The sequence below is a fragment of the Macrotis lagotis genome, chromosome 7 (assembly GCF_037893015.1).
Source record: "Macrotis lagotis isolate mMagLag1 chromosome 7, bilby.v1.9.chrom.fasta, whole genome shotgun sequence".
In the NCBI taxonomy this organism is placed as follows: Eukaryota; Metazoa; Chordata; class Mammalia; order Peramelemorphia; family Peramelidae; genus Macrotis; species Macrotis lagotis.
This window is the reverse complement of record NC_133664.1, coordinates 43,970,135-43,983,596: the sequence shown is the minus strand read 5'-3', so window position 1 is coordinate 43,983,596 and position 13,462 is coordinate 43,970,135. Positions and strand designations below refer to the sequence as shown.

Below are 13,462 nucleotides of genomic sequence, written 5' to 3'. Positions count from 1 at the left end.
GAATGATCATGGCAATTTTCTATTACAGAGCAGAGAGGGACATATGGACATATTCCCTTATGAAGTCATATAGATAATCCTTTTCAATGAGCCAGGTAAGGGATTCCTTTAAGAGAATCCTACCCCAGTTGGGACTAGGGTCGCTCTTTCAAAGGTCACTTATACCATCTGCAGCATTTAACATCAAACCCCATAGCTCATGGCTTCATTGGCATATTGGCTTTCTGTTTTAACATACCTGATGTCAGGCTGATCAATTATCAATATGTTGTAAAATAGCAGTTACCTATAACCAGAGCTTCAGGTGACTTGAGTACTAAGGAGAATCAAGAATATGCCAGGCTGTAATTTGGTATAAGAGATTCAGGGGAAAAAAATATAATTCAGTTGTTGCTCATGTACCTAAGAGCAATGCTGTAAATGAAATATTATAAAACAGATTTTGAGATGTAAAATGGAATAACCCAAAATCATCTTTTTATAAAATCAACCTTTTGCAGTGAACACATTAGTTATTAACTATGTTTAAAATAACTAAGCATCTCCTTCTGGCTAGGAGGTTGCCCATCATCTCCAGACTTATATAACAGTTGGCTAGAGATTGCCACAGAGAAATCTCAAATTATCATCATTATTTTATCTGCTTCATGTTACATAGGTTCTTTTCCCTCAGAGCAAATAACCACAGTTTAGCCCCAGTTTACATATATAGCTAGAAACTTCTATAATTAAACTTTTAACTACTAGCTATCTTCAGAATACAAATGATTACTTTCAGAATTCTTTAAAAAAATCATTAGAACATCTTAGAACACTTTAAATTTCTAACATGTGTTACTGATTCCAGTGCAATTAAACAATAGTAAAAAAAAACAGGCATTCAAATCAATTAATAACATGAGTTATTATGCATGAATCCATTGATTTATCCCAGAAGGGTCATAATTTGTGATATTTCCCTTACCACCCCTTCAAAGCAATTGCATGTTAATTCTAGACTTCAACATTACAGTATGCAGATAGCTTACATGTTCACAAGAGAACCAAACCCTGTAAATATGATTTTTTTGAAGTTACAAAAGAATATCACATAACTGATAAGTGCATCCAATTCATCCATTGGTTACCCTCCAGAGGAACCACACAATTGCTATGTTTAGCCAGTCAGAGCTGCCTGCAGTTACCATGAGAAAGACCATATTCTTGACTTCTTTAAAATTAAGCATACACTATTAATTTACATTGGACATAAGATTCTTATTTAAAAATTTCATTCCCCTTAGAACAAGAGCAAAATGCTATAAAGGTTAGGCAATGTTAATACAGTTTCTTATTTTCAAAAAATAGATGTTAAGTAGATTTTACTTTTAGTCATATATATTATACATCTATATACACATATACATATATATTCCCTTTTATAAACATTTGATAATTGCATATAAATTCTCAAGACTTGTTACAGAACTTTCAAAGGTGACTAAATTAACTCTTATTTAGCTCTCAGATAGTTTCTTTTTTTTAAATACAAGGTGGTGACCTTTTCCTATCAAAGGCTTTCCTACCTTCTTTTCAAAGCCTCTTAAGGGCAGAAAGTCTACATTTACTAAACCGTAAAGTCTCAATTAACATAAGTTGAAAACAGCTTTCAAACAATATTAGGCTAACAAAAATTTAAGGTAATTTCACAAACTTTGCCACTTATAAACTTTCAGATGGTATAAAGGGGACAGATTCAGATCCCAACCTCATTAATTATTTAATTTTAAATTAGACTTTTTTTAAGCAATTAAATTAAAAACCCAAACCAAAAGGCATAACATTTAACTTAGGTAACTGTAAGTATTTCAGATCTGAATTACACACACATAGACACAGAGTTTAGACACAGACACAACTCTTTTGTATAAAGATTTCAAATTTACCGAAGTGAAATTTTTGGAAACTCTGGCCAGCACCAAATTTCAGAATATAGATTTTTCCCACCTCTAGGTCAGTGGAGAGATATGAAAACATCCCATTGATATTTAAACACACATATACACAAATACACACATACATATATTTATATTATATTTTTTAATGTACCAATTAAGACCAGTAAAAAAATAACTTTCAGAATCAATCAGGGTTTCTTGAGGAACCTCTTATATATTCAATTAAGATTTTGAAATAGCCAATCAAGTTAAAAATTCTTCAGTAACTTTATAAATGCATTCTTAGGTAACTTTATAAAGTTCAAATCCAGTTACTCTATTACAGAGATATTAGTTATTAGTACAGGCTCAATTAAAAGATGAAATCTTTATTTCCTAGTCCAGAAAAAGTTATTTTCTTTTTTTAACTAACCATGGGGCTTCTCAATCAACTGCCCATTCCCCCTTCCCCCTCCCAAGGGTGAGGCTTTCTCAGCCCAGCTAATGTCATTAGGGAAAGGGGCCTTAGAACTGATAAAACAAGGTCATTGTCCAACCCCTCCCCAAACCAGGAAGAAGGCATGGGGATTCTTTATTTTAAACAAGGGGGCCAAAACAAGTTTTGGGGGAATCTTACCTTTTCTGCCGTGAAGCATTCATTCTATCTGAGACATAGGTTTGAGTTCCAAAGTTCTAAAAAAAGAAAGATTTTCCTTCCCCCCCACCCTCCGCCTGCAGAGGGTGGGAGTTACAGAGAATGAGAGAGAGCATTTCAAAGAGAAAGAGAGTTGCACCCAAAGATAATTTGTAGGAGTTCAGGTGTTTTGTTTTTGTCAAATTCCAAGGAGCTAGCACATCTCGGGGGAGGAGGGGTACCAAGTTTTTTAGTACTTTGGTACCAAGTTTCCCCCCATGTTTTAATTCTCCTAAACTTCTAGATAGGCAAACTGGTCAGTTGGACATATGTCCAACGTCCTTCCTTAACAACCCTCACTCCATGATGGGGCGGGGGGTGGGGGGGTGGGGTGGACAAATACCTCAGGGCTGCCTTCACTGGTCAACCTGAATAAAAAACAGAGACACATACAGAAGGAGGGCTAGAGGTCAATAACTTTCCTACTTGTGTAAAAATCTAGGATCTTAAAAAGGAGTGTGCTTCTCACCTTTGGAACTTGATCCAGTTTTCCAAGTCTGGGCAGAGAATTCCTCCTGACTGGTTCACCATTATGTAGCTGCTGGCTACCTGAGTTTTGTTCTGCCTATGAGGAATCATTATTCAGACTCAGGAAAGCAAGGGTGGAAAGAAAATAAAAATTCAATAAAAGGAGTTACAATAAGAAAATGGTAGGTAAAGAGAGACAGAGACAAAAGAGCAGTCAAGCTCAACTTGACTGGGCCAGCAGGTCAGAGAAGACTGGGGACCTTGAGCAGAGTCCAACCCAAGTTTTTGTGTCTTGCCTGTCATCCAGAGGCCAAAAGGAATTCCCTTCCCCTTACTGGACCAGGAATTAGGTAGAGGGTGAAGCCTAAGGAGATCAGGATGCAAATTTTACCTTAAACAATGAATCACCTGTAGCTGCTTTACATCTCAAGAGTAGGGAATCTCCACCCAATTTAACAAGATTCAACACCTTTAAGATTACAAATTTTGTTTTTTTATGTTACATTCATAATTCTCTATCTTGTCAATTTACATCTCAAAGAGTAGGAAACTTCCACCTAATTTAAGATTCAATAGTTTAAGATGCAAATTTTGTTTCTGTTACAATCATAATTCTCTATATCTTTCCCCTGCATCACTAGAACTACAAATAGAAGCAAACTAGATTCTGGATTCTGACCTCAAAGGACTTATTTTAATGGGAGAAGTAAGAGTTGGAAAGCAGGGAAAGGGGGGGAGCTTGGTTTGGAGAAGTCTAGGAAGTGGAGTGGAGGTGCTGGGACCAGTTAAGATAAAGAGAAAGATCATCAATCAAAGGCAGCATCCCAGTCTGAAATCTGGGGGAATGGGAAGAGGAAGAGGAGGCCAGGAGATTAAAAAGTTCTGCCTTTTTATTGGGATCTCTCATTATTATCCCATATCCTGAGCAGATGTCCTTTGTCTTCTTTGAACCTTCAATATTGCTTTAAAAAAAAAGAAATAAATCTCTTAACTCTTAACATTCTTCAGCAGCAGCAGCTCATTTGGACATTTTTACAGCTAGATACCATTCTTAGAATATCAATTTGGTTTTCCCTCTTCATTCCTTACGTATATATCTGTCTTCTATACATACCTTTTTAAAAATCAGAGTTGGTCCATGCATCCATGGAAGTCATTGATTTTTCTCTGTTCTCAAACACAGAATTTTGAAATATAATTATGTATTAGCTTGCAATTCTTCCCTTAGATAAGTAGGCCAGACAAATGGGAATCTAGAGTCCCTTGACACCAGTTTAACAGTGTCCTGGATAGCTGGATGAAGGTGGGTGATTGGAGAAATGTTAAAGTTCTGATTAGTGTCCACTGGTCATTGGGCCAAAGGAAAGAATAGGGAAGGGGGAGGGGGAGATGCAGAAGGAGGGCCTTGGCAAGAATGAGTTAGACCTTTCCCTATGCTTTTGATCTAAACCTGTGCCCAGTATTTTTCTTCAGGCAGGTATTGATGAAGTCAGTGAACTTCAGTGAAGGACTAGAACTAGGCAAATCTCTGCCCTAGCCAGAACAGATTAAATCTCTGAATTTTGGCACCACATCCCCTCCAATTGTCTATCTTATAGATACCACTCAGGCACTAAATTGACCCCTCAAGATTTGCACAGTCTACATATTACCCAACTCCTTAATCCCTTAACTTCTCCCCTACCCCTTTCCTACCACTTAACCCCATAAAAACCTTGGTTTTATTCCCTGTTGAATCCCAGCTCTTAGAAGATAGCTACATGCTAGACACTTGATAAACATTTGTTACTCACACAAAGCACTCCAAGTCTTCACCAGCTACCTCCAGACCTCCAGTTGATACCACGCCATGCCAGTGGGGGAATGAGGGGGAACTTCCTGGCCATTTTTTAAATACAGCTGCAGATCAGGATGACTGAAGATGGAACAAGGATGCACTGGGAGACTGACTTTTTCAGCTAAGATCTTTTAGCAGGTCTCATTTTGACTGAAGTGAAGTCCATTCATTGATTAAGACTAGGTCAGAAAGTGTTGAGGCAAAGAAAGCAGCCAAAAAAAAAATCAAACTGGGAGGGTAAAGCCCTTAAGGGTTTCTGGAGAAAATAATTGTCTGGATCTAGTGGGGCTTAACCTGGGCCCTATTGTTTGCCAGTCTTTGAGAGCCACAGTGATTGGGTTTAAGGATAGGTCCTTATCAAAGGAACCCCCCCCCAGATATTTTAGGAGGTTTCCATGTCCAAGCTTTGCATTCATTTGAACAGGGCTGCAGAGGAAAATGTAGAAAGGGAAATAAAGTAAAATACACCTGGAGAGGTATATTCATGGAATTGATATGCTGGTTATAAATGATCTCATTCCTTATTCAGTGGGTTAGTTCAGGACTTTAACTTGCTAATACTTAGCCTCACTGTCATAAATTTAAAAAAAAAATCTACCTCATTGATGTTAAAATATTAAAAAATAAAGACCAGTAATTCTACTTGTAATCTTCATCTGCTCTCCCCCTCAACCATACCCCAATCAATTCAAATCATCGCATTTCTTATGGAAACTTAAGGTTTAGAATCTTAGATGAAAATTAAACCTGGTTTTCATTTTCTCTTTTCAGCTTCCAAGCGAAGATCCTGAGATATTTGAGGTTTCATCAAGGTGCTTGTCTGTGTTAGTTCAGCTGTATGGAGGAGACCATGTAGACAGTATGAGTTCAGAAAATATGGACAGCTTTGCTGAATTATTGACGGCCAAGGAGCCCAAGGAACAAAAGCTGCTATTGAGAATCATAAAAAGGCTGGTAAGTCAAATACAGATTCTTTAAATATCTCTAGTTATGTACTCAAAGAAATGTACTCAACTGTGACTTTATGTTATAAAACTGAGTTTGGTTTGGAATCACCTGTTTGTTTAATAAGTTTGTCTAGTTAGAACAATGGCCCTAGAGTTGGAAGAAATTGGTTCCCATCCTGGTCCAACTCAAGCCATATACACAAATTACTTTAATTCTCTAATGCCTTGCATTAACCAACTGAAGAAGATCAGTAACATTTATAAATCAACTGCTATGTTAAACATTTAGTAGATATGATTTTTCTGTTTGCTTGTTAGTGTTTCTATGCCATTCATGACAATATGACCGGATTAGGAACAGTGATATTGGGAAGCACAGTCAGGTCATTAGTTTTAAAGTGGGCTTCCTATAGCTGTGCTCTGTTTGGCTGGACATGTTTCAGCAGGTTACCTGGACAAGTATGGTTAATTGCCCATTGGCAGTATGGACAGACAAATAGCTTTGAGGATATTTGGAAGTATAAGTTCCAGCACTGTAGTGTATTGCTAGGAAGGAATAGCAGAAGCTGAAGGAATGCAACTGTGAGAGGTAGGATATTCTACCTGAGTAATGCAGAACCCCAGCAGAGATGGCAGTGTCACCTGTACCAGCCATTAGAGAAGGATGGGAGATCATAATCCTTTTCCTAAACCTTTTGTTGACTTTCTGTGTGCCTGTGCTCTCAGTCAATATCTGTCTGCCAAGTTGCACTTGGATTCACAAATAGCAACTCTAGAAATGAGGTATCTTTGGAGTGCTAGAATGTGTTCTGAGTTTGAAGTCAAAGCAGCTACTAGGTTTGAATCTGTAGCTTCCTATCTGTGTGACCTTTGATGAGTCACTGCCTTGGCCTCAATTCCCTCACCTATAAATAAAGATATTGTGCTACATGATTCTTCCTTGGCTTGAATCTTGTGATCCATATGTACTGGAAGCCATCAGTTTGGTATGATGGCATCAATTATTGGAAGACTAGGAAGATGATTTCAAGAGAATTGTGATTTCTGGGGCCTGTATGGATAGTCTGCATTGGCCCACCTCATGCTCAGGAAGGCCCCATTTCCACTGGTTGTATAATAGGACTTTTCAATGTCTTTAAAAATCACAGGAGCTAGCCACAGATGGGGTTCATCTTGGAGAGAAACCTTGTTCACCCACAGGTCAAACTTTAGGACCTCCTTCTTCCCCTGAGGGCATTTGACCTCCAAGATGTAGATTTGGCTCCTAAGTCCTTTCATTCATTTTCTTGTAGTTGCTGGGAGGGTGAGCCACCAAAATCCAGGAGTCTTGTGTTGCAACCAGCTTAGTATCTCAAACTATTTAACATAAGTAGCTTTTACTAAGGAAATTGGCTTAAAAGATATTGCTAGAACAGAGTGTGAACTTTCCCTCCAACACTCAGAGACATGATACCCCACTGCACTGGCTCTATCAGAGAAAGTTTTGTCTCTTTCAGCGTACAACTTAGTTGAGTGTTGATTCATAGCAGTGGTCCCACCAAGGTCACACCCAGACCCAAAATCCCAGCTACATTCTGCAGGACTATACTCCCTGTACGAAGAAACTCTAGAATTTGAGTTAGAGTACCTAGAACAGAGTAAAAACAAAAAAGGGGGGCCAAGAACACAGATCTGTTTCTCAGGGACCATATAGCCAGGTTGTGAGAGGACTGGAGAAGTCTCCCCTAACCTCCTCCCCAGCCCCAACCCATTACTATATGGTCTCACTGTCCATGAGTGAGTGAGTCACTTTGTTCCCCGAAATGGGAATGTATCAGAAGACCCAATTGGTGCTGACAATTTTAAAGACACATATAATTCCAACTATACAGCTAGTGAAAAAAAGACTCTTCCCAACCATGGAGTAGACCAGTGTAGAATATTTATACATGCCCCAATACTCAAGTTTCTCTTGGAAACAACTCTCTATAGCCTTCTAGTGGTTAATGACATCTAAGCAAACTTATGGGGTCTGCACAAGCACCAGTCACCCATTACACTATGATTTGCCTTCCATTAAACTCCAGATCTGAACTTTGCAATCACTTAAACAAAGTGGCAGACAAATTTTAATGAATAGTGAATTCCATTTGCTACCCTCATGATATAGTTTTGTTCATAGATATTATTAATTTGATAATATGTACTAGTAGTTATCGTTTGGCTAACTCCAGAAATGCATGCATTTCCTAAATTTTAAGCTAAATCATAATTTGGACTAGGAGGTAGTATCTCAATAAGGTAAATTAAGAGTAATCAGGCAGAAAGTCAGGGAATCCATCCTTCCAATTCCTGGAGAGCGATAGCAAGAATACTAAGTAGAATCTGCTTTATTACTAAAGGCATAGTTTTTCCCTTGGTTGACCAACAAGATTCCAGAATTTGAGGTGCAAAAGTGAAGGGTCTAAGTTCCAACATTCAGAGATATTCTCTTTTTCATGGACATGGCAAAGCATAAATAAATAAATAAATAATGAAGCCCTTTGTTGCTTTGAAAGGACAAAGGTTGAGAGTAGGTGGTAGCAACTTAAAGAAGCATTTTCTCAATTCACCATTCATGTCATACCTACAACTCCCAAGTTGCACAAGGCTTAAGAATAAAAGCTGGCTCCACAAGGTATTAGCACCAGCATGTCTAAGCAGGCCTTCCCACCTGGAACACCCTTATCATGAGCAGAGCTAGGAGAACAAGCAACACAATGACAATAATATTATAAAGACATACAACTTTGAGAAAATGGGGTAGACCCCAAGTCCAGGGAAACAAAGACAAAACTTGGGTATCTGGTGCTTAAATGTTGGACTTAAAATGCAGGATGAGACTTGGTGTTGGACAAGAGCAATGTAGGAATTTGTTTTGTTGGACTACACGTATTACAAGAGTTGTTTTTAAAAGATTTTTAATTTCTCAGTGAGAAGGGAAGATAAATGCTTGTAAAAAATAAAGTTTTTTTTAATTTTTAGGTTTTGATTTTTTTTTTATTTCTTAAGGTGCTAATAGGGGTGGCTAGGTAGTGTAGTGGATAGAGTGCCAGCCCTGGAGTTAATAATTACCTAGCTGTGTGACCTTGGGCAAGCTGCTTACCTTGTGTAAACCCCATTGCCTTGCAAAAACTAAAAAAAAATAAAAAAATAACACACTTATGGAGAGAATTAGAGAAAAGTAGTTTACATTCATTCCTGGATTGGAAGTTATGCTGGTTTCCTGGAAATTTTAGTTGAGGGCCAAAGACTTCTTCCTCTTTAATTAAGCCTCAGTAGTCCAGGAGGGATTAATTTTTTGTTGAGTCATTTCACTTGTGTTTAGCTCTTCAGGACCATTCAGAGTATCTTGGCAAAGATACTGGGGTGTTTTGCTATTTCCTTCTCCAACTCATTTTACAGATGAGGAAACTGAGGCAAACAGTGACATGCCCAGAGTCACATAGCTAGTATATATTGGAGGCCAGATTTGAACTCAGGAAAATGAGTTCAATTTATTGACTCCAGGCCCAGAACTTATTTCTTGTGCCACCCAACTGCCCCAGAGGGACTAGGCTTGATTAGGAATTAGTAATTTATATCATTTAAAAAAGATTAATTCAAGTTAAGATAAGAAAAGTTCTATGACTCATGGACCTTTTCTTTCACTATAGAAACTGGAGAATTCATTCTATTAAAATTCTAAATCTCTTCCTTTTATTTTTCACTACATTTTTTTTGCTAATAATTACAAGAAAAATGTGCATTTTCTAGTTCTGATCATTGATATGAGAAAGATGTGTTTTATATAGTATGCTTCTTGGATTGTCTTTTGTCTACCCATACGGAACTTTTGGGATAAGAAAAAGAATTTTGCTAATTGTTCTATATTATGTCTTGAAAAATAGAGATCTTTTGTTAGTGATCTCTAAGTTTCCTGAGAACCTAAATTTAAGACCTTTTGTCATTTACGTGCCGTTTCCTGGAGTAAGAATAGACCGTATTGGTGTTTAATCAGAATTAGTTACTAAGCAGCCTGAAGTTGATTCTGGATGATCTTCCCTTTTGGGGGGGGGGGGAGAGCAGGCGTCTAGACCATCTATATCCCACCAAGCTAAAAAAGGTATGGAATCATCATGAACAAGAATCACATGACCCCTATGCCTTCAGCCATCAATGCATATAAGCTCCCATTCCTCCATCTCAGAGACTAAAGCAATAGAGTCGGAGTGGGAGTCCTCTCTGTCAGCAGAGGATTAATAGTAAAGATTTGTCTATGCTATCCTGCCTCTCCACATCACACAGCTTTTGACCTTCAGCAAATCTCACCACACCTTTCTCTCTCAATTCTCCTTAAAATGTCCCAACTTGACTTTTTTCCCCCCTAGAAAAAGAATGCTGAAATGGAGCATGTCTCCACCTGTCTTCAAGGTAGAAAACTTAAACAAATGAAAAGATGGGATAAACTCCTTCTCAATCATCTCCATTTTGAAGCCATTCTTGCTAGGAAGGTAAAAGAGCTATTTCTCAAGTTAATGCAGAAGAGAGGGTTGTTGACTGGCTTACAGTTGAGAATGAACCAAAGACAGACTCACTCATTTACACTAATATTTCAACTATAAATGTTCCATTATTTTGAAATACTCAAATGTCAAACACTCAAATGTGTTTAGAGGGTCCATCCAGTGATGTAGAGCACAGTCCCTCCATGCCTACTCATCCTGTGCAACACTCATCATATCCTCCCAAAAGTTCATCCTAAGGGGTCTATCCCAGGAGCTCGAGGGTATTCCTCACTTTTTCCTGGCACTTTTAGGACCCCAGAGGAGGACTCTGACTCTCTCACTTGTAACAAGTCCATCTTCTTTTCCTATGCAATATGTTTGATAGTTAGTTTACTCTTGTTCTTTGGAGTTCCTTTCGTTATATATTTGTAAAGGGACTAGGCATCCCCCTGGTTCCCTATAAAAGCAATTTGTTTTCCTTTGAGGGGGAAAATACTTAATTAACCCTTCCTCCCTTGGCAGCTTCCAGGTCACCAAAAGGGCATAAAACCATCCTAACTAATGGTTTTAGAGCCCCCTCCAAGTTGGTAGATTTATTGAGAGGAGAGAGAAATTGGCAAATTCAGAGAAGCCTAGAGCTACTGTATCCTCCTAGCATATCTTAGCTGTTATTAGGGCAAAGAAAGCTTCCTTTAGCTGACTGTTCAATTACTTGTGAAGACTCCAATGTGGAACCCAATCTAAGAAAGTGCTGGCATTGGACCTACCTTAACCATGATGTGTCCATTCACACCCACCATGCACAACCCAAGCTCTGCGTGATGCCAGGCTTTCAGGAGGCAGTGGTACTCCATATCTCACTGACTTGGTGGCAACACCTAGGAAATGTTATGGAAAAGATGATTCTTTGCCTGGGGGGGGGGGAATCTAAAGGATTCCAGGATGTTTTCCTTCTAGAAGTATCTAACTCTGGATCCATATCATTTTCTCTCTTTACATGTATATATATATATATATGTGTGTGTGTGTGTGTGTGTGTGTGTGTGTGTATAATGGACTCTTTGCCTTCAAAGACTGTGTTTCCAAGTGCATGTTGAAATCTTCCAAGTGCAAATTCATTACCTGCTTGTTCTTTCCTGTATGGATGGACAGGCCAAATTCCCTTGGGTGTCCCCAAACCTCTCCCTCTCCCAGCAAACTTTTCAAAATCTTTGGGGTTTGAGACCAACATCACAATGTCATTTGTTAATAGAACCTCTGGAGGACCTCACCATCCCCACCAGGGATGAAAACCTCCCTGGACTAGACTCAGGATTGGATGTCCTCCTTGGCAGTGAAAGGTCCCTCCTGGCTTTATGCCTCCCCTGTCTGACCCAGGATGAGAGGAAAGAGAACTCTAGGCCTGGGACAAGCAATACAAAGACCCAGAAAGGGGCCAGGAACATAAATTAGGCCAGAGCTGCTGAAATGGAGAGTGCTTGGAGGGGAGTATTGGGGAGGGTTATTTCAGTTAGATCTTCCAGGGAATCTTAAATTTTATTGATGTATGAATGGTACACATCTTGTTCTAAGAGCCTGTACATGAAGTAAAATAACAGCCTTTTGGCGATTAGACTTTCGGCTATTAATCAACTATTGGAATAACTGAGTCTTATTCTTTCTCTACTTAATGCTTCTCCAAAAAAAATTTATCCTGCAAAATATCTGTGGAGCTTCCTTTTGAAGTTAATGACAGATGTGGTTTTTTAAGTTAAAAAGTAAAGAAAAACCTAATTTTTTAAAGATTTTGAGTTTTACATTTTTCCCCAATCTTACTTCCCTCCTCCCCACCACAGATGGCAATTTGCGAATCTTTACATTGTTTCCATGTTGTCATTGATCCAAATTGAATGGGATGAGAGAGAAATCATATCCTTAAGGAAGAAACATAAAGTATAAGAGATAGCAAGATCAGACAATAAGATATCAGGTTTTTTTTCCCTAAATTAAAGTTAATAGTCCTTGGTCTTTGTTCAAACTCCACATTCTTTCTCCGGATACAGATGGTATTCTCCATTGCAGACAGCCCCAAATTGTCCCTGATTGTTGCAATGATGGAATGAGCAAGTCCATCAAGGTTGATCACCCCCGCCATGTAGCTGTTAGGGTGTACACTGTTTTTCTGGTTTTGCCCATCTCACTCAGCATCAGTTCATGCAAATCCCTCCAGGCTTCCCTGAATTCCCACCCCTCCTGGTTTCTAATAGTGTTCCATGACATACATATACCACAGTTCACTAAGCCATTCACCAAATGAAGAACATTTACTTGATTTCCAATTCTTTGCCACCACAAACAGGACTGCTATGAATATTTTTGTACAACTGATGTTTTTACCCCTTTTTATCATCTTTTCAGGGTCTATACCCAGTAGTGGTATTGCTGGATCAAAGGGTTTGCACATTTTTGTTGCCCTTTGGGCATAGTTCCAAAATGCTCTCCAGAAAGGATGGATGAGTTCACAGCCCCACCAACAATGTAATAGTGTCCTAGATTTCCCACAACCCTTCCAACAATGATCATAGCCCTTTCAGGTCATATTGGTCAGTCTGAGAGGTGTGAGGTGGTACCTCAGAGATGCTTTAATTTGCATTTCTCTAATAAGTAATGATTTCGAGCAATTTTTCATATGACTATGGATCACTTTGATCTCTTCATCTATAAATTGCCTTTGCATATCCTTAGACCATTTGTCAATTGGGGAATGGCTTTTTTTAAAAATTTGACTCGGTTCTCTGTATACATTTTAGAAATGAGTCCTTTGTCAGAAACACCAGCTGTAAAGATTATTTTCCAATTTACTACATTTCTTTTGATGTTGGTTACAGTGGTTTAGTCTGTGCAAAAGCCTTTTAATTTAACGTAATCAAAATCATTTAGTTTGCCTTAGTGATGTTCTCCATCTCTTCCTTGGTCATAAATTGCTTTCTCTTTCCATAAATCTGACAGGAAACTATTCCTTGATCTTCTAGTTTGCTTATAATATTGATTTTTATGTCTAGATCCTGTATCCATTTTGATCTTATCTTGGTATAGGGTGTATTGCTATTGGTCTA

General features: G+C 38.4%; 1 protein-coding gene across 2 annotated transcripts in view; it reads left to right on the top strand.

Annotated features, from left to right (window-relative positions):
* The window catches only part of ULK4 (unc-51 like kinase 4), a 730,095-nt gene that overhangs the window by 549,716 nt on the left and 166,917 nt on the right, over positions 1-13,462 (top strand). For both annotated transcript variants that reach the window (XM_074195881.1, XM_074195880.1), the window contains one exon: positions 5,687-5,869. In XM_074195881.1, the coding sequence (XP_074051982.1) occupies positions 5,687-5,869 (183 nt within the window). The remainder of the gene's footprint in view (positions 1-5,686; positions 5,870-13,462) is intronic.